Source organism: Thermobia domestica, chromosome 11, assembly GCF_964235325.1.
Source record: "Thermobia domestica chromosome 11, izTheDome1.hap1.1, whole genome shotgun sequence".
Lineage (NCBI taxonomy): Eukaryota > Metazoa > Arthropoda > Insecta > Zygentoma > Lepismatidae > Thermobia > Thermobia domestica.
In genome coordinates this window covers 258825112-258852518 of record NC_137464.1, presented here as the reverse complement: position 1 = coordinate 258852518, position 27407 = coordinate 258825112, and the positions used below count along the sequence as shown (strand labels likewise).

Below are 27407 nucleotides of genomic sequence, written 5' to 3'. Positions count from 1 at the left end.
ACTTTATCGGTGATATTGGAATACAGTTTTGGCTCCACAATGAGCGTTCAGAGAATTACAACATCTCCCACACTTGAAGATAATTCAGCATCCGTAGTCCGTTTGGATACATGAATAAAGCGCAGATTTATGTCTTCTTCCTCTCTGACGGAAGTGAGTGATGCGCTTTACGCCGAATGGTATATTGTTCCATTTGCTATCACCTCATTAGCACTATGACTCCATTTCACGTCGTAACAGAGCTGTTCTGAGGACGGAAAGTGGTCCATTAGAATTTGCAGAATCTTCTCACGGTCATCTATAGACCCGGTAATGCGCGTGGAGGACATCATAACGACTTCTAGCTATTGGCAGATCATTGCTGATCACGTACACCCTTCATGTTGACCATATTTCCAACTGGGAATTTCTTTCAGCAGAACAATGCGCCTTGTTACAAGACCAACGTCATTCTGCACTGGTAGAGGAGCATTGGCCCCCAAATTCACCCGATCTTAACCCAATTGAACACTTTTGAGCTATCATTTAACGTATCAAACGCCTCCTTGGCATTTTGAGGAATTAAGTGACGTGTGAAGCCACCTACCAAGGTATCATTGCTTCCATGTCAAACTGCATTGATACCGTCCTGCGAGCCAAATATGTACATATTAGATATTACGTATGTAGTCATAATGTTTTAGTTGGTCAATGTATATGATGCCTGTCGCCAAATAGACAGACAGGCATAGTCGTTCTATAAGTCTTTCCATAGTTAAGTGTAGCATAACTTTAAACTATATATATAAAAAAAGAACATCGCTCGGTTCTTCGATTACAGCTCTATTTGTATATAAATAATGACTAAAACTAGCAGAAATTGTCGAATATAGAAATCAATGGACAAATTTCTCACGTTTCCAAGAAACATAGCTATCAAAGCTATGTATGAACTTCTTATCAATAAAATATATGTTTATTGTTTCCAGATAATTGATAATATTTTTACATTTCTTTTACATTTTATAATTTAAGAAAAATGTGTTTTATCAAATGTGGTATTTTATGCAATACAGTTCGATAATTCTGTCTATAGGAGTTTATTTCTGCATGCATTCTCTGAATTATTCCAAGTTGAATGAGTAATGGACTGAGGAACCGGGATAAAATAAGAACTGTACTTGGGGACCAGATAAATTAAAAATAAATGGAAGAATAAAACAAGTCGCAGTGTGTACAGCACGTAAAGGAGTTTGGTTCATATTGTGTGAAATTTGCTCACTTTATTCTAAAACCGGAAGTTATAGTGAATTGTTATTACTTCCGGTTTAGTAAAGAGTTAAGGATGGAGATGAAAGGAATTCTTGGAACACTTAATCAATTGAAGGAAACAGTTTCTCGCTATCTATTACCGTTTTAAAACCGGAAACAGTTTATTAAAACCGGAAACAGTTTATTTCTACTATTTTGATTTCACCTCCATCAACGAACGTCATTCCTAACTTCTGAATATCCACATTTTGGTCAAAATTGATGCTGGTCATCAAGTTTTCTCCTGGACGGTCAGACAAACAGGGTAGATATGCGTAAGTGTTCTCCCGGACGGACGAATAGATAGGGTAATTATACATAAGTGTCCTTCCAGACGGACAGAGAGATAAGATAAATATACATAAGTGTCCTCCCTGACGGACAGAGAGATAAAGTAAATATACATAGGTGTTCCCCTGGATGGACGGGCAGAGTAAATATACATAAGTGTTCTCCCGAACGGACGAATAAACAGGGTAAATAAAGATGTGTTCTCCCGGACAAACAGATAGACAGGATAAATATACATAAGTGTTCCCCGGACGGACAGACAGACAAGATAAATATACATAAGTATTCTTCCAGACAGACATAGAGATAAGGTAAATATGCATAAGTGTTCTCCCGAACGGACAGACATATAGGGTATATATGCATAAGTGTTCCCCTGAACGGACGGACAGGGTAAATATACATAAATGTCCCCCTCAACGGACGGACAGGGTAAATATACAAAAATGTTCTTCCGGACGGACAGACAGATAAGGTAAATATACATAAGTGTTTCTTTGGACGGACGGACAGGGTAAGTATACATAAATGTTATCCCGAACGGACGAATAGACAGGGTAAATAAAGATAAGTGTTCTCCCGGACGGACAGAATAAATATACAAAAGTGTTCTCCCGGACGGACAGACAGACAGGATAAATATGCATGTGTTCTCCCGGAAGAAGAGGCAGAAAGGACGAGTTTGGTACTTATATGTGATACTGTGAGGTTCGAGAAATATTGTCCATCAAATTTGGCTTGGGTTTGTTAGTAAAAGGATATTGTACTTCGCAGTGGCGTATTTACGATTTTGTTTCGGGAGGGGCTTTGCTAACTTTCGGGGTGGGCTTTACCTGAAAATGTGAAAATTCTGCAAGATATTTCATATAGTTTACTATAGTAAGTAAGATTTCGGAGGCTTAAGCCCGGAAGCTCCCCTAAATACGCCACTGGTACTTCGCGTACTCGCGGCAAAATTCATTCAATCTTGAACAAAATTGGTATGGTGGTAGATCTAGTACGTTTATAAAATATTATTGGAGTTAGAGGCTTTGTTTTAGAGTTATCGGATATCAAAGTATGGCATCAATCAATATATGGGACTTCAGACCACAAAGAAATCAAGTCCAATTAACACACGGAGAGAAAAATCGAGCACATTTGGAAAGAGAATCCATAGATTCCGGCTACAGGCTGCTTTCCTAGCGCTGCTTCTGACGCGACTGGAAAACCTGAATCTCTGTTGTAGTGTAGATTTTCGAACTTTTTTTTTAATTAACGTCCATTATGCCTTTAGGTTGAAGAACAGGCACGATTAATGAAAACGGATCATGTGAAATTATTTTTTTGCTCTTCCACTAGAAATCGAACCTAGGACCACTAGCACCAAAAGCACACGTGCTACCCGCTATACCAGCGGAGAGGTGGTACTCGGGTGGAGCTAGGTCAGCTTATACGTTGCATATTCCTTGCGTTCCGTAAAAAAAAAAAAAAATCTAAGTGCTGGTATGTACTCTCTGTTATCTTCTCCGTATATTTATTTCCAACCACAAAGAAAATCTAGGTGGTACACAAGAATGGGGCTGTGTGATGTCAGTATAGTACCAAATAATGTCTATCAAAGTGCATAGCCATGATTATCTGTATCCAGCACATGCCGACTGAAGACACACAGAATTTCTGTCTACGGCTGTACAGATTATTCCTAGCTAGGCAACAAACCTTTAGTAGAAACATTTCTGTGTATGATACATAGTCCTCCCAGATTTTACCTCTCCGGATTTTCTAGACTTGAATCAAGTTTAGTACAGTATCTGGAGGTACCTAGAAGATAAAAAAAAAAAAAATAGCCACCATTAGCATCGACGACCTTCTGCCAACGTTCTGGAAGACTATGGATTCCATCGCGGTAGAACTTGGTGGGTCATCAAGCAAAGAAGGTTCAAATACATTTTGCACCTCTCCTAGGGATTTGAATTGGCGTCCTCTAAGGTGACTGTCCAAGGAATGCTACAGGTGATAATCGGACAGTGCAATGTCCGGCGAGTGTGAAGGATACAATATTGCTTCCCATCCAAGGAGTAGTATAGTATCCAGGGTCATCATAGCCAGGTGGGGCTTAGCATTATCCCATAGCAAGAGGACCCCTTACCGATTCAAAAGTGCTGATTCGAGAGTTTTGAGTTTTTCTTGAACATGACTCAACTGCTGACAGTGCACAGTTGCATTGATGCTCTGACTAGCTGGTAGCAGTTTCCGATGCACGATGCCGTGAACAGTCCACCAGACACCCATTAGGATCTTGACTAACACCGTGTGCGTGGGTTTTCTCGGGGTTCTCCCGTTTCCCCCCACTTTCTTCATTCCACCATTTCATTCATTACTCATCATCACCGTCTCCTTTAGCCTAACCGGCATAACCGTTGGACGTAAAACTCAAAGATTTCATTTCATTTCATTTCCAGTAGGATCTTCTGGTGCAGTGCTGATTTCGGCTGTTTTGGAGCTGGTTCATTGGATGCTAACCAATGTTGACGGCACCGGGCCGTGGAGCTTACTAGTACAGGACCCACTTCTCATCACATATCAACACCCTGTCCAGAAATGGCTCCTTCCTCAGAGGACACAGCAAAGAAACACAGGTGTCTGTTCACGTTGCCTTCTGGTCCGAAATAAAATCTTGTGAAACCCATCGACCCAATTTGTAGTGCTTCCCAAGTTGATAGAGGTGTGCCGATTGGTTTCTCCATTCACACTGGATTGTAGTTCCAGTTCCTCACATGTCTGGCCACTGTTTGCCTCAATTGCTGCCTGAAGATCTTCATTTTGTACATGTGTTGGTCTTCTGGCACGTGGTGCGTCTTCGAGTGTTTCGTCACCGTCCTTAAACTTTTAAACGACCGCTGCACTGTCCGCGTAGTCATGACACATTCACCAAAAGACTGGTCTGTTTTCCGCTCCGCTACAGCGACGTTTGATCCCAGTTTGAACTTGTGCAGCATACACGCCCTTATGAAGCTCTGTGTATGTTCACTCTGCCCTTACACAAGTTCACGGTGTAACTGAACTACCATAACAGATAGTATGTTGGATATACTCACACCAACAACTGATCTTCGCCTTTTCTCCATTCGCATTCAACTCATGGTGCGAGAGCCAATGGAACACAAACCTCCACAAAAAGCGACAGAACTTTCTTGGTTACCTTGATATTTTGCATGTTTGTCCGTTTGGTTTAACAATACTCCTTTATATATTTACCCTGTCTGTCCGTTTGGTTTAAATAACTTCCTTCACATATTTACCTTGTCTGTCCGTTTGGTTTAACAAAACTCCTATATACATTTACCCTGTCTGTCCGTTTGGTTTAACAAAATTCCTTTATATATTTATCTTGTCCGTTCGTTTGGTTTAAGAAACCTCCTTCACATATTTAACCTGTCTGTCCGTTTGGTTTAACAAAACTCCTTTATATATTTACCCTGTCCGTCCATTTGATTTAGGAGACTTCCTTCACATTGTTACTCTGTTCGTCCGTTTGGTTTAAAACCCTCCTTCACATATTTACCCTGGTTTGTCCGTTTGGTTTAACAAAACTCCTTTATATATTTACCTGTCTGTGCGTTTGGTTTAACAAAACTCCTTTATATATTTACCCTGACTGTTCGTTTGGTTTACCAAAACTCCTTTATATATTTACCTGTCTGTGCGTTTGGTTTAACAAAACTCCTTTATATATTTACCCTGACTGTCCGTTTGGTTTAACAAAACTCCTTTATATATTTACCTGTCTGTGCGTTTGGTTTAACAAAACTCCTTTATACATTTACCCTGCTTGTCTGTTTAATTTACCAAAATTTCTTTATATATTTACTCCGTCTGTCCGTTTGGTTTAACAAAACTCCTTTATATATTTACCCTGACTGTTCGTTTGGTTTACCAAAACTTCTTTATATATTTACCCTGTTTGTCCGTTTGGTTTGCCAAAACTCCTTTATATTATTTACCCTGTCTGTCTGTTTGGTTTAACAAAATTCCTTTATACATTTACCCTGCTTGTCTGTTTAATTTACCAAAATTTCTTTATATATTTACTCCGTCTGTCCGTTTGGTTTAACAAAACTCCTTTATATATTTACCTGTCTGTGCGTTTGGTTTAACAATACTCCTTTATATATTTACCCTGACTGTTCGTTTTGTTTACCAAAACTCCTTTATATATTTACCCTGTTTGTCCGTTTGGTTTGCCAAAACTCCTTTATATTATTTACCCTGTCTGTCTGTTTGGTTTAACAAAATTCCTTTATGCATTTACCCTGCTTGTCTGTTTAATTTACCAAAATTTCTTTATATATTTACTCCGTCTGTCCGTTTGGTTTAACAAAACTCCTTTATATATTTACCTGTCTGTGCGTTTGGTTTACCAAAACTCCTTTATATATTTACCCTGTTTGTCCGTTTGGTTTGCCAAAACTCCTTTATATTATTTACCCTGTCTGTCTGTTTGGTTTAACAAAATTCCTTTATACATTTACCCTGCTTATCTGTTTAATTTACCAAAATTTCTTTATATATTTACTCCGTCTGTCCGTTTGGTTTAACAAAACTCCTTTATATATTTACCTGTCTGTGCGTTTGGTTTAACAATACTCCTTTATATATTTACCCTGACTGTTCGTTTGGTTTACCAAAACTCCTTTATATATTTACCCTGTTTGTCCGTTTGGTTTGCCAAAACTCCTTTATATTATTTACCCTGTCTGTCTGTTTGGTTTAACAAAATTCCTTTATACATTTACCCTGCTTGTCTGTTTAATTTACCAAAATTTCTTTATATATTTACTCCGTCTGTCCGTTTGGTTTAACAAAACTCCTTTATATATTTACCTGTCTGTGCGTTTGGTTTACCAAAACTCCTTTATATATTTACCCTGTTTGTCCGTTTGGTTTGCCAAAACTCCTTTATATTATTTACCCTGTCTGTCTGTTTGGTTTAACAAAATTCCTTTATACATTTACCCTGCTTATCTGTTTAATTTACCAAAATTTCTTTATATATTTACTCCGTCTGTCCGTTTGGTTTAACAAAACTCCTTTATATATTTACCTGTCTGTGCGTTTGGTTTAACAATACTCCTTTATATATTTACCCTGACTGTTCGTTTGGTTTACCAAAACTCCTTTATATATTTACCCTGTTTGTCCGTTTGGTTTGCCAAAACTCCTTTATATTATTTACCCTGTCTGTCTGTTTGGTTTAACAAAATTCCTTTATACATTTACCCTGCTTATCTGTTTAATTTACCAAAATTTCTTTATATATTTACTCCGTCTGTCCGTTTGGTTTAACAAAACTCCTTTATATATTTACCTGTCTGTGCGTTTGGTTTAACAATACTCCTTTATATATTTACCCTGACTGTTCGTTTGGTTTACCAAAACTCCTTTATATATTTACCCTGTTTGTCCGTTTGGTTTGCCAAAACTCCTTTATATTATTTACCCTGTCTGTCTGTTTGGTTTAACAAAATTCCTTTATACATTTACCCTGCTTATCTGTTTAATTTACCAAAATTTCTTTATATATTTACTCCGTCTGTCCGTTTGGTTTAACAAAACTCCTTTATATATTTACCTGTCTGTGCGTTTGGTTTACCAAAACTCCTTTATATATTTACCCTGTTTGTCCGTTTGGTTTGCCAAAACTCCTTTATATTATTTACCCTGTCTGTCTGTTTGGTTTAACAAAATTCCTTTATACATTTACCCTGCTTATCTGTTTAATTTACCAAAATTTCTTTATATATTTACTCTGTCTGTCCGTTTGGTTTAACAAAACTCCTTTATATATTTACCTGTCTGTGCGTTTGGTTTACCAAAACTTCTTTATATATTTACCCTGTTTGTCCGTTTGGTTTGCCAAAACTCCTTTATATTATTTACCCTGTCTGTCTGTTTGGTTTAACAAAATTCCTTTATACATTTACCCTGCTTATCTGTTTAATTTACCAAAATTTCTTTATATATTTACTCCGTCTGTCCGTTTGGTTTAACAAAACTCCTTTATATATTTACCTGTCTGTGCGTTTGGTTTAACAATACTCCTTTATATATTTACCCTGTCTGTGCGTTTGGTTTACCAAAACTCCTTTATATATTTACCCTGTTTGTCCGTTTGGTTTGCCAAAACTCCTTTATATTATTTACCCTGTCTGTCTGTTTGGTTTAACAAAATTCCTTTATACATTTACCCTGCTTATCTGTTTAATTTACCAAAATTTCTTTATATATTTACTCCGTCTGTCCGTTTGGTTTAACAAAACTCCTTTATATATTTACCTGTCTGTGCGTTTGGTTTAACAATACTCCTTTATATATTTACCCTGACTGTTCGTTTGGTTTACCAAAACTCCTTTATATATTTACCCTGTTTGTCCGTTTGGTTTGCCAAAACTCCTTTATATTATTTACCCTGTCTGTCTGTTTGGTTTAACAAAATTCCTTTATACATTTACCCTGCTTATCTGTTTAATTTACCAACATTTCTTTATATATTTACTCCGTCTGTCCGTTTGGTTTAACAAAACTCCTTTATATATTTACCTGTCTGTGCGTTTGGTTTAACAATACTCCTTTATATATTTACCCTGACTGTTCGTTTGGTTTACCAAAACTCCTTTATATATTTACCCTGTTTGTCCGTTTGGTTTGCCAAAACTCCTTTATATTATTTACCCTGTCTGTCTGTTTGGTTTAACAAAATTCCTTTATACATTTACCCTGCTTGTCTGTTTAATTTACCAAAATTTCTTTATATATTTACTCCGTCGGTCCGTTTGGTTTAAGAAAACTCCTTTATATATTTACCCTGTCTGGCCGTTTGATCTAACAATATTCCTTTATATATTTATCCTGTCTGACCGTTTGGTTTAACAAAACTCCATTATATAGTTGCAGTTGAATCGAAGATATTGCCTTTCACGTATTGCTATAGACGTTATTTTAGATGGATTGTACCTTGATAATATGTAACCCAGCTGTACCTAAAAATCAGATGAAACCATTCAGTTACTTGAAACATTTTAACCAAACTTCTTCACGTGGGACACTGCGACGTATTTTAGGTTTCATGTTTGATCTGTAGGCACCGATACAACGTATGTAAGACATGAACTTTCATCTTATCTTGGATCACAATCCACCGGGAATAGAAGTCGGTTCTCCCGCATCAACAGCACGTACACTAATTATATAGTAACTACCGTCAATTACTCCTTCGCTAGGTTAATATAAGAAAAATAGTAATATGTTCAGTTAGTAAGTCACTTTTTACTATTACTCAAGTGCTCTAATGGATAATGTTGTGTGTGTGTGCGCGCCTTGGAAATTAAATATTACTATTGCAGGCTAAATTTGGGTTTAAACGAGGGGGCGCGGTGGTTCAATGGTAGAGCGTTTACCTTCGGTGCTTGGGGTTCCTGGTTCGATCTCAGCTCGCGCCGTGTGGACTTTGTGCTAGACAAACACTGTGCTCGTGGGTTTTCTCGGGATTCTCCCGTTTCCCCCACTTTCTTCCACCATTTTACTTATTTCTCATAATCACGGTCTCCTTTAGCCTAACCGGCATAACCGTCGGTGCATTACATTTCATTTGGATTTAAACGGCATGCAAAGTGTCACTGTCTCAGCGACACCGAAAACTATGGATTCGACATTGATATTGGTCATTTTTTATCATTTATATATATTCTCCTCCCCCTCCCCTAAGTTGCACCAAATTATAAAAGTGAAATAACCATTCCCAGGCCCGAACGTCATCAATGTTGCAAATTTGATCAACATAGGTTGGGTGGTTCAAGACTTATTTAGTCACGTAGTCACTCTAATTTATGTATATATAGATTATGTATTTTCATTGAATTTCGCTTATTAAAGTACAGTTGAGCTTCGTTTTGTAGTTTATTTTTTTAAAGTGTATGTTGATATTTGAAAGATCAAATTTTATGTAATTAAAATCTAATTGAAAAACTCGATCTAATCAGCTATTTCTTATTGTAATAACTGGATTCAAAACTACTGAGAATAATCTCGGGAAAGTGCCCTTTGCTAGCTTATAACCTTATAAAATCTTCCATTAATGGCACGCGGCATTTTTTTTCTTTTACGATTTATAAAGTCCTGTTAATTACATCTTGAAAATTAATAAACCATTCACACTTTCAAGTTCAAGTGAGACCATAAAAAGCATTCGATGGTCTGACCGTTGACGGATGACAGGCGGAAGTTTTTGTGTTGCGACAGCATATAGAAAGATTTATTTCCTGACTGTTAAAGACAAAGACCATTCATTAGAGTGTAAAGGTAATAACGAGACCATTAAAGCATAAAATCATCAACTGCGGGCTTGACAGAAGTTGTTTTGATAATCAAGTAGATGGCAGCACATTATTATTATTATTATTATTATTATTATTATTATTATTATTATTATTATTATTATTATTATTATTATTATTATTATTGGTTCCCCTCCCTCGTACGCACTGTTGCCGCACTTGATACAACTGTACCAAATTCAGCCCTTTTTGTCATGCATCGGCCCGTTGGTACCACGCTGGCATTTTCAGCCCCTTTTGTGGAAAAGTTGGTACTATTCTACCCAATTCAGCACCATTTAACAAATACTTGTCATCTTTACATCTCTTTCTTTTGATGTCTTTCAGGGAAGGTTCTAGGACTCTGTACGACGGACTGCGGACACCCGTTAGTGACGGTGGGTAACCAGCTTAAAATTCCCATTCGTCGTACCTAGACCAGTTGTACTTTTTTTTTTTTTTTTTTTTTTTTTTTTTACAAATGTCAGTTTACTTACCTTATATTCTTCTTACATTCCATTATTCTCCTTCGGTCGTGAAATGAGCAAGAATAAGGAGCAACAATTTATATTTTAATACTTTATAATAACGTACTATTTACACACAAACTCAATGATTGATTTGTTTCTAGTTTTATATTTTTTCATACACTGAGAAAAAAAAATGTAGGTGGCGTACTTAAAAAGCTATTCGCTTACATGCGTAATTCTTGTAGTTTTTGGACTTAACGTACAGCAGACGTGTGATTGAAAACGTATGTTTTATAATACTTTCCGTATAAGTGTTCCATCTATAAGTACTTTCCATATGAAACAATATAGGCGGTCAGGATCTCAAGTGCAAATGGACGTATATAACATACAGCTGAGGAATGTAACATACATATATGTATGTAATATAAGAAACCGTGTTAGATATCAGACATCAGCAACGGCATGACGTAACATCTAAGGGCAGTGCGCAGTGGCGTATTTAGGGGGGTGGCTTCCGGGCTTAAGCCCCCCCCCGAAATCTTACTTAGTATAGTAAAGTAAATGAAATATCTTGCTGAATTTTCACATTTGCAGGCAAAGCCCCCCCGAAAGTTAGCAAAGCCCCTCCCGAAACAAAATCGTAAATACGCCACTGGCAGTGCGTATGTAGCATATGGATAACGTATGCTCCGCAGTGATCTCTGTAGTAAGCAAGAGGATTCCGTATATATGTACAGCGGGGGACACTTCTAAATGGTACAGCCATATGGAGATTTACGGCTAAGGTGTACCATTTAGAAGTGTCCCCCGCTGTACAATATAACGCTATCCGAAGAATGGATTTTTCTCTGTATATGGCCATAATACTTTTTTGGTTTATTGGTCACTTTGAAATAAAGGCGCGTTTGATTTCCTTACAATACATACCGAAAATGATAACTGTTTTCCCTTTTAATTTGTGACCTCTGTTAAACTTCCTACGTTCAATAAAAGTTTCATCTACTTCCACGGTTGTTCGGGTTACTCCTATTTGAATGTTTTTAAAAAGAGTACTTTCTTGGTTTGCAGTTTTGGAAGAGGAGGGGGGGGAGTGCTAGAACTTCATCCCTTTTAGTTTCGTGTTATAGAGCCATGTATTACGCTGGTATAAAATAATGAATTCAGCCCTTTTTGTTTCAATTTGGTACTATTTTTCAGCCCACTCCAGAGATAGGACTGTGGCAACACTGCTCGTACGCCTTCCGTTCGCTATATACTATAGCTTAAAATCGCGTTTAATTACAAGTTCTAATTATTATTTCCCATTATTTTTCTCTTCTTTTTTAGTTTGCGCAAGTAACTTGTGGTAACCCAAAACATTAATGCTCAAATTTAAATATGATTAGTTACAGCCTGGGTCGGCCCTCGGAAATTTGCCCCCCCGTGGAATGGCATTGTTTGCCGCCCCCTTTCTCCAGAAACAACAAATCTTAAAAGCCACAAATTTACGTGTGCTACCCCATCATGAACAATGAAGGGGAAGAAAATACCACTCGTACTCAGAAAGGCCTTAAAAAACTACAAATACAATCTCGTTGTGTCTGTTTTTGCTTTAAATAATAATATGCTAGTGAAAGATAAAGCAAACATACTTGTATAGGAAATATGATACCGGAATCCTTTTTATAAAATTCAATATCGAGCTGCATTCTCAATATATCAGTTTGAAATTCCAGTGAAACTAGCTCTTTTATCTTTATTTGTTGATTTTCCTTCTATATCTGTTAATTAACACAAACTTCTTCCCACCTTCACTGATAAATAACTTGTTTGTGGCAAAGAGAAGACTAGTTTTCATATCAAAACTGTGATAACTAACTAAATGGAACAGGTGTTCGCTGCTATTGGAGAATTAAGTTCTTGTATTTGACAACAATGAAGCAATTCATGCTGGGATTTGTTTGATCATTTGCTTTAACACTGTTCATGTGACCTTAAACTAATGTGACCTAAACATGATTTATGAATGTAATATTCAAATAGAAGGTCAGTTTAGTAAATTTAACTATCATCATCATGAAGTCTGTTTCCAACAAGAAATATTTATTTTAAATAGTATAGTTATGACAGATTTTGTCCCCCTCGAAACTTGCTGACCCGTGCAAATTCACGTGTTGCATATGTGGTAGAGCCGGTTGGCAATTAAAGTTGTTAAATATTGCACTATCCTAAAAGTAAACTGTAACAAATCGTTTGTTTCATATGCGTTTTACTTCGAATTACATTATAAACCGTTGGAAGTGTAATTAAAATTATGGATAAAGCCCAGAAGTACGAATACCAGAAGCATTTAGAATCAGTGTTTCTTTCAGAAACAACGTTCCGAGGAGGCACACCGTATTCCGGGGAGGCACTACTGATACTATTATATTTATTATTATATTATAGACGTATTATTTTGGTCTGCTCCTGGAGGGCACTTTCAGAGCTCCGGGGGACAGTGCTCCCCCAAACACAGGTCTGGAAGAAACACAGTTTAGAAACCATGCGAGTGAGCTTTATGCATAATTGTAACTATGGCATAGCCGCCAGTAGCCTGGAGTTATTAGAAGCACAGGAAACTTTTATTTTATTTTTTAAAAAACATATTTAATTATACCTTTATTCTAGAAATTATTTGTTTTTTTATTTCATCAAGTCTTATGAATGAGTCTATTGGTTGTTTTTTTTTTCTTTTTTTTTAAACATTCCAACTTTCGGAAACTGTTTCTTTATAGTCCTAATTTAAAAAGTCCTATATTTTCATTAAAAGTGGCATACCTTTTCTTTGAGGGTCGTTGGTTTAAATTAGTAAATTTTTAAGATAGTTTGGTAAGAGCGAGCGACTTTAACTGTACATACCCCTATTCCGTTTTCAATTATTGAAATAAAGGTAAGTTAATAGAAGTTACATTAAGCTCCGTTAGATGGCAGCATACATCCTTCACTGATTGACATTTAGCAGAAGAAATTGAAACTTCTAGCATGTGATCCCTTTTATTGTCTTACAAAGTTTATTTATTTTGTTGTTGGAAAAAATAACTACAAAAAATCCATCACCCTTACAAATCGTCACGAATTAATTTACTATTGACAAAACGGTATGCTTTTAAAAAAAGGTAACTATTTCTTATATAAGATTGTACTCTTAACAAGCAAATATTAGACACAAAATTTCAATACAGCAATCACACTTTTATTGCTTTTCTGGTACGTTTTAGTAGTAATTTATTATTCGTAATTGAACAATAAGCTATGCGTTAATTACACATAACTACCAAGCTAATTATGGTCATTAAGTGTGAGCTTACACATTGAAAGAATACAACAAACATCTACAACTGCATTTGGCTGTGTACGATATACGTATATATGTATTGTATGCAATGGTGCTATTCTATTTTTTTTTTTTTTTTTTTAACAACCAGTTCCTTCTCTCTGGTTATGAGAGAGAGAAAGAAAGAAAGAAAGAAAGAAAGAAAGAAAGAAAGAAAGAGGGTAGATGGATATAACTATCTTAGGGAAAAACATAGAAGGCATTTTACTGACTATCGCAAGTGACAAGTAGAGACATACACAGCAACGCAATATAAGGTGTTGTGACGAAATTATGTAGCACTGCGAATATCTTGGAAAGAACTTATTCAAGATAGATGCTTGTCAAAAAGTATTGAAAAGATTTTAATTCAGGAATGGATTAACAATTGTTCATAATGATATACATGTATATGCTGCATATATATATATATATATATATATATATATATATATATATATATATATATAGGGGAAACTATACAGTCGTGGGCACTCTGATAGTGATGGGCACCTATGCCAATTATTTTCAAATAATAAGAGTCTGAGCGCCTGTAGCGAGCTATTGACGATTTTCAAATGTTGGTACGCCTTTCTTCTTTACACTCACAGTTTGTCAATTGTTTTCCTTCTTTCGTGTGTGTGGCGTGGTGTAGAAAGGTGCGCGATGTGAAACGTTTTGATGGTTGTTGTTCATTTCTAAAGAATTCTTTTAATCAGATAGGTATACTGATTAAGGTTTTGTTTAATTATAAATCAATTGAAAATTAAAATTTTGTGTTTTGAGTGATTATTAAACGATAAGAGCACTTCATGCTAATGAGATGTAAGTCTAAATGAGTTTTGCTCTCAAATCATGAGGTGCTCACCACTGTATTTTAATTTAATAGAACATGACAGTGATGGGCACCTAGTGCCCATAACTGTATTTTACTATATGAATTTTTATGTCGTTATTTTAAGTCTAAAGTGCATTTCAGGCTGTTGTATTTCTTGCTCAAAAATTTCATGAAATTTAAAGGTTATTTAACAGTGATGGACCCAGTGCCCATTACTGTAAACTCACTATGCCCATCACTGTATGTTTATATTGAATTAAGCCACGGCCTCCATTGTTATACAAGCCAGGACCTTGAATGTGGCAACTGCGCAAATCGGCCTGCCACAGACTATCCATCTTCAACAGTTGGCAGTCCACAGACTATTTCTGTATCATTTTAGCGAGGATCCTTCCTTTCTCTAGACATTAATGCAGATAATTTGGGCAACCGGCTGTGCTGGGTGGATAGTCTGTGGAAGGCAAAAAGGCCTGTTGCCATTTCAAGACTGGCCTGTATAACAATAAAGCCGTGATTAAGCATAACAATAGAACTAGGCTTATTTTATAGAGACCCCTTTCTGGAAAAAATGCACAAGGGAGTGTATAACTACGATCTCGGTATAGGGCACATTATAATCAGATTACTTAAGTAGGTTTAAGTTTCTCATGTATCTGATTACATTTAATTTTAGGAAAAAGAAGGAAATCTGCACTCTTACCAATATGAAAGGAAGGTTTCGACGCTTCGACTTAGCTAGACCTAGATCATGATCCCAAAAAAGAACAAGAAGGGGAAGCACTGCACAAACGTCAGTGTGCGTTGGAAGTCCGAAAGCCTCTTTTTTTCATATTGCTAAGTTTACAGTTTTTTCCTTGAAAATTAATAACAAGGCCTATTCATATTTATCACATATGATTACTTTTAAAATATAGCTACAGTCCTCGCGCTAGGAGAAACGCCAGCGACTTACGTTGTGGCCATGTAAGTACATACACGTGAAGTTTTGGAGTATGAAATAGGTCTAGTTCCTTTTTAAGATGAATTCTGTGATGTAATGGCCAGTGTCTATCGGTGATTTTTGCATTGATGCGTCGGATGTGATTACTCAGCACACCATTTGCCACTGCTGTTAATACCGGCTTTTAAGAAACTAATCACAGCATTTTCACTCAGGTAGCTGCCCAAGTTAGTTTGCGGCGCTGAGTGAAGACTAAATTATTTCCAAGATTATGTAAATACAATTTAAATGCAATGAAGTTTTTGTGATTTGACTTATGAGAAGTTTTGTGATTTACTTCGGCCCGAGAAGGTAACCAAATAAAACAGTTTACAGATAAAGGTGCAAATGGTCATGAAGAAAAGTGTGAAGATTTTCGCCGTCTCTGTAAAATATGTGAAGAATTTTCTAAAGATGAAACGCTCATAAAAATCCACACAAATGATGAGTTGCCGGCAGATGAAGCCTCAAACTCACCACGATTACAACAGACTGAAAGTGCTTTAGCAGAACAACTTGAGGAAGCAAGCACTTTTCTACACGTTGAGGTGACACCAGAAGAGCAAAACGGAACTACTGACCGGGATAAAATGTATCCAATCAAGAAATCAGATATGCCGCTTTTTAAGGACTGTTTAGTATGGCCAGAAACGCCAAAGCGGAAAGGTCGCAATATTCAAAGATTCCCATTTGTAATAACATCAGATAAATGGAAAGAGCTGCACAAAGAGAAAAGAAATACAAAAGAAAAACAAGAGAGGAAGAAAGAGGAGAGAAAGAGGAAAAGAGAAGTTAAACAGTCAGGTCCAGGTGGGAAAGTAGAAAAAAGACACGAAGATACTCCTAGTGTTAATCTATTTTCTTCCGAACGTACAGGTATAACTGGAGCTGATGTGGAGAAATTACCCTCTGCCCCTCTGGCTAAACTAGTGCTTTTTGGTGAACTGCAAGAGAACAAAAATGAGGGAGTTCATTCTTCTTCAGCATCCAAAGAAGATTCAAACATATTGAAAGTGAGGGTGTTGGAAAACAGTATGGACCAATTAGAAAACCGTAATTTCTTTTTCACTTTCTGGATTGTGTAAGCAGTGTGGTGAGAGCGTAGGACCTCGTTTTCCAGGAATGAACTGCAAACGCTGTGGACAGGCTTTTCATAAAGCTTGCCTTCTTGCTGTGGAGAAGCCTACGATGATGATGTATGTTATTGTATCCAGTGTTTGCAGATCTTAGACGAAACTGAAAGTGATAGCGATTAGGCAAACAGAATGCCTAATTTCATAAGTTCTTATTTTTTTTTAATTAAAATTGTTACTATAAAACCACAAAACGTCAAAACGAGATGCTGTATTACGCATTTATGTAACAAAGTAATGTATCTTGGCATTATTAAATAATTTTACAAACTTCTGCACAGGTGCCCATAACTGTAATCAAAAGTGCCCAACTCAATCTCTGTAGGGCCCATCACTATAAAAGTTATAGTACTTTTTTTAAAAAAAATATTACACGTACCTAACGTTACATTTCAGTCCAATATCATATTTATTTTGAAGCCCATACTGTAACAATATGATTTGACAAATATTAGACACATATGGCCAAACGTATAAAAGTTATAAATTAATTACTAAAAAAAATGCCTTAAGGTGCCCACGACTGTATAGTTTCCCCTATATATATATATATATATATATATATAAAACATATGGGTGAAAAAACCTGCAAGAAATAAGAAGAAGCCTAAGGTAAAAAGAAGAAGAAGCCAATAGGTAAAAACATAACAACATTACTACGCAGAGAACACAGATACCAAACACACACAGAGAAATACACAATAAACAAACAATCTAGATTCAAACTCATTTGTTAAATTTTTATAGCTTTTTTTTTCGTATTTGTAATTTTTCCTTTTTTTTTTTTTTTTTTTTTTTTTGGTCTATAGAAATCATTCGCAATGATGATAACTCGTCGGTTTTCGAATGCTCTAGGTAACCGACTAAGAGTAACGCGACTGAGCGAATGTAAAAAGAAAAAAAAATACATGTATATGCGTTTCAAATGTAAATAACCCTCACCACTACACTCATGTGATCCCAGTTCTCATTTTTGATATCTTGATATTTGAGATTAAAACATAAATGCTTATACCTTGTTCTAAGAGATCATCCGCCTTATGCAGAGTCGTTTTGTTGTATGATTAGCGTCATACTAAAGGCCTGACTACTGCAGGAAACATATGTTAGTCGAACTCTTTAGTATAGCTCTAATCACGTGTCAGAACGACTCTGCATAAGGCCTCATATGTTTAACTTTGTAGCTGTAAGGATTTCTAAAAACAGACACTTAAACTAAAATTTACTGATCTTGGGTATGCAACAACAAGGTTATGCTGGAAGGGGTCACATAAGCTTAACGCGGAATCCAAACCGCTTCTCGGCTTCACACAAGAAAAATTGTCCATTTCGACAGGAAACCGGGACTAATTGGTTACAAATGCGATTGCCGACTCACTCACGAAGGACTCCTCATAATAAATACGTTGTACTGATCTTTACATAGGCCTAGTTGTTAATACAATTGTCAAGAGTCATTTCAGAAGGACAAAAAGATAAACAGTTACACAAGTAAAAACATTATACAATTATATACAAATCGGGAAACTCCCGCCTTAGCCATTGGGAAAATCCTGTTATTACTTTAAATGTATTTGTAGGCCCTATATAAAATTTTAAGGTCAACGTGACATAACGCTAAAACTGAGGTATTAAATTACAAATTTGGTATGTAGATATCATTCAATAAAATTAAATCAAAGTCAGATCCATCCTGATTTTGGGAGCTACGTAGGCAGTTGATAAATTTTGCCAATTTCTATCAATATGATTAAGCAACCTTGGCTTCTTTATAAAACAACAGACATTCAGACAAGTAGAAATATATAATTTGGTTTCGTTTCGTATGTTTAGGCTTAACATCCTTATGAAATACCAAGGTTTTCACGGAGAAGACTTTCGCTTAAAGGGACACCTCGAATCGCTACTTCGTTTACACTTGAAAGATGGGTTGTGGTTCGACCGAGAATTGAACACGGGACTCCTTGATTAAAAGGTGAAAAGTACATAAACGTAATGCAGATGGTTTCATATGTGGAGACGTCACCATGAAGTTGACACGATTTAAAGCATTTTTCGGTTTTTTTTTTTTTTTTTGGTTTAAAGCAGCCAAACCTGGGTTATAACAAACGGTTCTGCGAACTGGAAATATTTTAACAAACGGTTCTAGCGAACCGGTGCGAACCGGCTGAATAGCATCACTGATTGTATGTATGTGAGCTTATTAAGAAGAATCTTAATTGAAAGAAACAATCAAATATTTAATGTCGTACATGTTTTTATTTATTTGTTTACGCTGCGATGGAAAACTCTGTGTATATATGTTTTACGTTCATTGCATTAGATATAATCAGAGGTAAATGTGGATATGAAAAGATAGGGGACGCATGACGTCACATCGTCATCATCATCGCCTTTTGCCCATTGCAATTTTTTTAGGAAGTGGCGATACACCATAGATAGTTTTGGAAGTGGAGGAACGACCTACACCCACGTTTCCCCTCACTTTTACCAGTGACATAACTAGGGTGGAGCAAAAGGGGCTTGTGCCCAGGGTGTACGAAAAAGTAAGCTTATCTCGAAACAGGTCGATTAGCTGCGGGAACTCCGCTTTTTTTTTTTTTTTTTTTTTCACGCACTAACCTTTCCGCTAGTCCAGCTGACATTTGCTTTTCTGGATATCCCACAAATCAATATATACACGTGATTAGGGATGCGCACGAGACAAGATTTGAGACTGTCTCGTCTCGAAAATGTGCTGTAAAAGTAATGTCTCGACTCGAAAAATATATATTTTTCTATTGGAAGAGCTGTGTCTCGACTCGAATTTTGTCTGAAAAATTCTGTCTCGACTCGACTCGAGCGCATCCCTACACGTGATCTTATAACTAAATATTTGGTCAGAAAAACCAAATAATTTTGGTTGGCATAACAAAATGTACTGACCAAAAAATAGTGTTAATGACCAAACACATTTGATATAACAATAAATTCTGGTTAAACTGAACAAATAAAGTGATTGAATGTCCTGATCAAACGAATTTGGTTTCGCCTATTCCTGACCAAGTCATTTTTTCAGTGAATTATTATTATTTTTTTTTTCTGATATAATCGATTCTACTAGATTTTCCTTTTAGAAAATGTCTGTAATCTACAGTCTTAATGAGTGAAACTTTTTCCCCGTAACGTTTAAAAATAATAAATATCTTGTATCAATTAATCTTCCTTTCTATTTCCAGACCAGTGTGGAAAGTAGCGTGGGCACCTAATAATACAGATCTCCCGTTAAATGATGTGATGGAAAACGCAGCTTTGAAAGTTGGTATCGTTGGTAAGCATTGCATTATATAATACAGTTTTAATTCTGATTAAACATTAATATGTATAAAATTAAGAAAGAATCATTAAAATTAATTCGCAAACAACATAAAATGTTGACTGACGAGAGTTCTTATCAGGGGCGGATCCAGGACGGACTTCTGGGGAGGATTGTGGGTTGTAGTAATACTGCAACTTAGAGCTACTTTTAAGAGCTCCAAACTCTGGGATGGGTTTTATTTATACATGGAGGCCCAAAATTGGGTATACAGTACCGTACTGATCAGCTCATTGCATTTTATATTATTTCTTACTGTTATCCATCAGGTACATTTAGTTTCTTTATTATTTGTTCTTAATGTTTTTACTTACATCTTAAGCTCAGAAGAGCCGAAGCAAATAAATTCATAAACTAGAATGTTATACTTGATCAATGCAGGTGTATATACCTACTTTTGGGCCACCCTGTATATAAAAAATGAAAGTTTTCTCTTCTGATAGGGGGGCAATCGCCCCGATGGCCCTCTCTGAATCTGCCCCTGGTTCTTATCAATATTTCTACTACGTTTGTTTGTTTACTTGTTCGTTTAGTGAAGTTTCGTTTTGCATTGCTTTTCAGTACCAAAATTATATGTGACGTGGATCTACAGAGTATCGTGGAATCCGAACCACCATAATGTGTTTCTCCCACCGAGAATCTAACTCGGTGCAACCAAGGGTTCAGCACTTAGGCTGAATGAAACAGGACTTACTGCTGAAAGTGGTGTCCTCAACCTCTGTGTACGTTTGAATGCGAGGCAAGTATCAGTATCGGGAATCGAAACCGGGGCCACGCGCGTTATCCACTTGCCATGGAGGGGCACAACATAAAATATGCACTAATTTACTTCTACAGCTTAATAATTGTTTTAAGTTATACGACATCTGGTTCTTTGTATCGTCCTATTTTAATTTTTCCTACCCGGAACAAGCCCTTTGATGTTTTTATTTGATATTTTACTTTCTTTCATTCATTCATTGTTTTGGTTTTTTCTTTCTTTAAATAACAGAGCACAAATTTCATTCCTTGGTACTTGATTTTTAAGAACCACACATGATTAAGTCACTCCTCACTAGCATGGAGTTTCCCGATAACAAGGAAAAGGTTTTTCACTAAAGGTTGGCAACACTGTCACGCTTATTAATAACTCATTAGTCTACTTATCGCTCGCAAGGAATTTTGTTGGCGCGGACTATATTATACATAGACCTATAGTGAAAAGTCCCATATATGTTTCCAAGTTTGACTAAAATTCTCTTTATCCGATTCCGAATAATTAATTTCAAAATTTCAACAAAATGGCGTTTTTTTCCACGGGTTGGTATCACTAGTTCAGGACGTGGCAACCTGTTTTCGATTCCACAGATTCTCTATTCAAAATAGCCATAGTTTCACACCTTCTTCACATCCATTAAGCGTTCACCTATATGTCGGTTTATAATATAATCCTCATACCATTGAGTTTACCACCTCTTTTACTAGAAAGAAATAACATTAGCATTTTAAAACGCAACATACTCAAGTATACTATTATCACTGATACAAGTAACAGCACAAAATACTAAGTTTCAACATTACGGACTCTTTTATATACTGATTGACTGAAAAATTGATTTTCCCGTAAAACCGTGTGGTGAGTACAATTGGGAACTGTCCGCTTCTGATTAGCTGAAATGCCAATTAAAAGTTACACACAGAGAAAAAAATGTATGTAGCATACGTAAAAGTGAAGTTCGGGTAGAAAAATTTTTGTCCACGAGCTTTCACGCCGAAAATGGCCTGAAACAAGGAGATGCGTTGTCGCCATTATTATTTAACTTTGTGCTGGAATACGCCATAAGGAAAATCAAACATAGCAACCAGGACCTAGAGTTGAACGGTATTCACTAGGTTATGGCATATGCTGATGATGTAAATTTAATAGAGGATGATAGAAGAACAGTAGAAATAAATGCAGAGATCTTATTAAACACTTGCAGGGACATGGGTTTAGAAGTAAATGCAGAGAAAACTAAATACATGGAAGCGCGTCGGGACCCGTAATACGGCAAATTGTGGAGGCGTTAAAATATTAAATAATACTTTTGATAAAGTGGATACTTTCAAATATTTAGGATCAATATTAACAGACGAAAATCATATTCACGAAGAAATTAAATGTCGACTAAAAGCAGGGAATTCGTGTTACTATTCGGTTCAAAATCTTTTGTCGTCGCGAATTCTATCGAGGAATTTGAAGCTTAAAATATACAAAACGATAATCATGCCTGTTGTTCTGTATGGTTGCGAAACATGGTCGCTTACTCTGAGGGAAGAACATAGACTGAAAGTATTTGAGAACAGGATCCTGAGAAGAATATTCGGACCCAAGAGGAATGAGAATGGGGAATGGCGGAAGCTTCATAAAGAGGAACTACATAGTTTATACGGTTTACCCAACATTGTTAGGGTCGTCAAGTCTAGGAGGCTTAGGTGGGCAGGTCATGTAGCTAGAATGGAAGAAAGTAGAAACGCTTTCAAAGTCTTGACTGGTAGACCCATAGGAAAACAACCATTAGGAAGACCTAGGCGCAGATGGGAGGATAATATTAAGATGGATCTCGCAGAGATAGGAATACAAAGTAGAAACTGGATGCAGTTAGCTAAGGATAGAAGTCAGTGGAGAGCTTTTGTGAACGCGGCATTGAACCTCCGGGTTCCATAGGCCATAGAGTTAGTTAGTTAGTTAGTTAGCATACGTAAAAACGTAGGTTACATGAGTAAATCCTGTAGTTTTTGTTTATTTAAAATATTTATTTACTTATTATTTATTTACCCTCAACAGAGTACAAGCTCCAGTTACAGGAGGCTTATATAAGATACATTTGTATACATATTATGCAGAAACGCAAAAATACAAAAAAAAAAACACACACACACACACAAATACAAAAATAGAAATAAAATGAAAAATATTTAAAAAATTAAACAAACTGAAATATCAATATAAGCTTCACATTTCAATTCCTCAAAAACTAAGTAAAAATCAAATTAAATTAAAATTAAATAAAAATAAATTTAAAGATCCACTTGATGTTAATAAGAGCCTCATGTACTCATTTACAAATTAAACATTCTATCAATCAAATCAGTTATAAAATATTTTACATTTTATCAGGGCCGTGCCGTGGGGGGGGGCGAGCGGGGCGACAGCTCCGGGCGCCGAAGTAAGGGAGGCGAAAAATTCGGGAGAAAAAAGGAAAAAAAGATAGGAAAAATTGCTTGGAATATATGTATGGGGGCGCCATCGTATAGTCTCGCCCCGGGCGCTGATTCTCCACGGCATGGGCCTGCATTTTATAAACCTTCTCTAATTTCTTCTTAAAATTCATATTTTCGCTAAAATCCAAATGTATATCTTTCTTTGTCGAAATTATTCCATTGTACTTCGAACACATTCTTATAAGTGGCGAATTTCTATAAGTTTCTGTTCTGGTTATCTTGCAATAAAATAGTTCTCTACTTCTTAAATGATTTTGTTTTACATTAAAACTAATACTTAACAACATACATTTTGTTTTGGACTTAACATAAGGTAACATCCTGTAAATATAACTCAAAATGTATGTTTTATAATACTTTCAGTATAAGTGTTTCTTCTATACGTACTTTCCAATGAAACAAAGAAATGCATATAGGTGGTCAAGATCTCACATACAGATGGACGTATACAACCTATACACTACGGGATCAAAAGTATCCGGACACCCCCCGAAACATACGCTTTTCAAATTAGGTGCATTGTGCTGCCGCCTACTGCCAGGTACTCATTATCAGCGACCTCAGTAGTCATTTAGACATCGTGAGAAAGCAGAATGGGGCACTTCGAGGTACTCACGGACTTCGAACGTAGTCAGGTAATTCGGTGTCACTTGTGTCAGAAGTCTGTACGCGAGATTTCCACACTCCTAAACATCCCTAGGTCAACTGTGTCTGATGTGATAGTGAAGTGGAAACGTGAAGGGACACGTACAGCGTAAAAGCGTACAGGCTGGCCTCGTCTGTTGACTGACAGAGACCGCCAACAGTTGAAGAGGGTCGTAAAGTGTAATAGGCAGACATCTATCCAGACCATCACACAGGAATTCCAAACTGCATCAGGATCCACTCCAAATACTATGATAGTCGTGAGGTGAGAAAACTTGGATTTCATGGTCGAGCGGCTGCTCATAAGTCACACATCACGCAGGTAAATGCCAAACGACGCCTCGGTTCGTGTAAGGAGCGTAAATATTGGACGATTGAACAGTGGAAACACTTTGTGTGGAGTAACGAATCACGGTACACAATATAGCGATCCGATGGCAGGGTGTGGGTGTAGCGAATGCCCGGTGAACGTCATCTGTCAGCGTCTGTAATGCCAACAGTAAAATTCGGAGGTGGTGGTGTTATGGTGTAGTCTTGTTTTTCTTGGAGGGGGCTTGCACCCCTTGATGTTTTGCGTGTCACTCTCACAGCGCAGGCCTACATTGATGTTTTAAGCACCTTCTTGCTTCCCACTGTTGAAGAGCGATTCGGGGATGGCAATTGCATCTTTCAACACGATCGAGCACCTGTTCATACTGCACGGCCTGTGGCGGAGTAGTTACACGACCATAACATCCCTTTAATGGATTGGCCTGCACAGAGCCCTGACTTGAATCCTATAGAACACCTTTGGGATGTTTTGGAACGCCGACTTTGTGCCAGGCCTCACCGACCTACATCGATACTTCTTCTCAGTTCAGCACTCCTTGAAGAATGGGCTGCCATTCCCCAAGAAACCTTCCAGCACCTGATTGAAAGTATGCCTGCGAGAGTGGAAGCTGCCATCAAGGCTAACGGTGGGCCAACACCATATTGAATTCCAGCAGTACCGATGGAGGGCGCCACGAACTTGTAAGTCATTTTCAGCCATGTGTCCGGATACTTTTGATCACATAGTGTAGCTGACGTAATGCAACATACGTACAAGGTATGTAATATACGGAAGATTGTTAGATGTCAGACATCCTTCAGCGACATGATGTAACATCTAAGCGGGTAAAAGGCAGTACCTGTGTCGTATATGAATAAAGTACGCTCCGTACAGATTTCCTTAGTAAACTTATGGATTCCGTATATTTGTACAATATACCGCTGTTGGGATAACGGTTTTTTCTCAATCTAAGTATCGATTTAAAAAATTTAAACATGTAATTTTGAGAAAATTGTAATTTTTCTTAATTTTTGAGAAATGTCTATTGTCCGCCATTTTTGTTTCGTCTAAAATGGCGGACACGAATCTTATATTAATTTATCTTTCATATCTTTATAAGATAATTAATTAGTGAAACCAAAGATTAGGCGAAACAATGCCTGATCGTAATAAATATACATACAACCTGGCGACAGAACTAACGATGGCCATGAGTCATCATTAGACTTCGGATCGATATGCACTAAAAAACGGCAAAATATGCATGCAAATATGCGCTAAAAATCACGAAAATATGCACGGAAAATATGCAGATATGCACTAAAAATTGTAAATATGCAGCAATCAAAAGCTAAAGTTAAATGAGGAATTTTATCTTCAGAGAAAAAAGCTGTATTACTCGAACTGCATATATTTGTGTATAACTATGATGCACTCATGTTACAATATACAACTATGTAGTTTTCGGTGTTTTCTAGCGAAAACTTGCATTTATCAGTTAAAACATTAACTTATAAACGTTCCTTCCATACATCGAAAATGTTCCTTCCGTGTAACGGGTCGTTAAGGGACAGTATTTCAAAGAAGCAATGTTACTTGCTGTTAAATCTGAAGTTCGTGCGTCGTTGTTCCCAGGAACATTTTATTCACATTAGACAAGAATTTTATACGAGAATTTTTCGCATTTATTGAATGTGCGTTTCGAAGAAATGCTTGTCCAATTGGTCATGGGGGCGTCTGCTTCGTTATTTAATCAAACAGTTCAAATGCACTGCGAAGTCCTAATCATCGCTCTTCTAATCTTGTTATGAACTGAAATGAGTATTGATAAACGCAAGGTCGCTTTTAATGTTTTCAGCTCCGCAAGCGTCCAAGGCTTCTTAAATAAATTTGGTTCCTTTGGGTTCAAACAGCTCTTAGAATTAATGCTTAGAAAAATAAACAAGGTCCATACATATAATGGACATAGTGAGATAAAATAAAATGTTGAATATAGGCCTAACGTATTCAATTATATTATTTATTTATGATAAGAATTAATACACATAAAACTTACAGTAAACAAACAAACAAAAAAAGCCTACATACGGTTTCAAAGGCCAAGACAAAAAGTAGTTACTATGCCCTTTTCAGCGCTCCTCCCTCTACTATTGGCTCCCTTTTGATCTATTGCGTATATTATGCTTCTTGCTCCTGTCTCTAGAGCACTAGAGAACGCGTTATTGGTATTTAGGGATAACTATTTAAATTGCACTTCGTTCAAGGTATTTAAGGCCCAGCGCCGTAACTTAGATTTTTTCTGGGGGGCAAGCATTAATACGCGTATTTGGGTCCCTAGAAGAAGTTGTTTTTCTAATTCTTGGGCCCCCTCTTTCCATTTTTCTTTTACTCTTTATGGACCCCCGGAGTCTGTGGGCCCTCCCGCACGACAAGGTCTGCTGGGCCGTTAGTTAAGCCCTTGGGCCCTTTCCATACATAAATTAGCTAAGTGGACAATATTGACAAATCTCAAAACCATACGAATAAATATTATTTCTACGGCCCCTAATTGTAAATATTTCTTACTAAAATGGGCTCACAACTCATTTTTGTTTTATTTACCTTTTGTGTGTTGTTTTGTTTATGTAATGTAGTGAATATGTTTGATCCTTCATTTATAATTTCAGGTTCGTATCGTTTATAGAGTAAGAAAATTTTGCCTCAAAATGGGCCCCCTCGAACGGCAGGGAGCTTTTCTGGAGGGGCAGTTGTCCCCTGCCCCTCCACAAGTCGTGGCCCTGCTAGGGTCTTACATAGTGATTGACTAGAGAGTATATATGTATAGTTCATAGTTCATATACCTAACCTCTCACAGAATGTCTAAAAAAATTTTAAACACGCATTACGGAACTTGAAAATTTACGTTAAAAAGTGTATTTTAACATCCGTTGTTTGCAACACAGGTTTGCCTAGTCAAGAGAATTTAACACATTTTGTTTTACCTTTAAATTCATGAGATCCTGAAATATTTCCGTTTAAAATAAATTTCCGTTTAATAAGAGGCCTATTGAAGGCAATTTTTACTGTATTAAAAGCCTATATTAAAAACCCTTATGTTCTTGTTTAAAAGAAAATAAATCCACTTGAAATTACTTTTTGAATCCAATTTTCTTCCACCGTAAC

At 36.7% G+C, this 27407-nt stretch overlaps 1 protein-coding gene across 1 annotated transcript in view; it reads left to right on the top strand.

The window, feature by feature from the left end:
* The window catches only part of LOC145665530 (phospholipid-transporting ATPase ABCA3-like), a 37742-nt gene extending 10814 nt beyond the window's left edge, over positions 1–26928 (top strand). The window contains exons 2-3 of the mRNA XM_081732835.1: positions 19911–20002; positions 26912–26928. Of these exons, the coding sequence (XP_081588961.1) occupies positions 19911–20002; positions 26912–26928 (109 nt within the window). The remainder of the gene's footprint in view (positions 1–19910; positions 20003–26911) is intronic.
* The last annotated feature ends 479 nt before the right edge of the window (positions 26929–27407 follow it).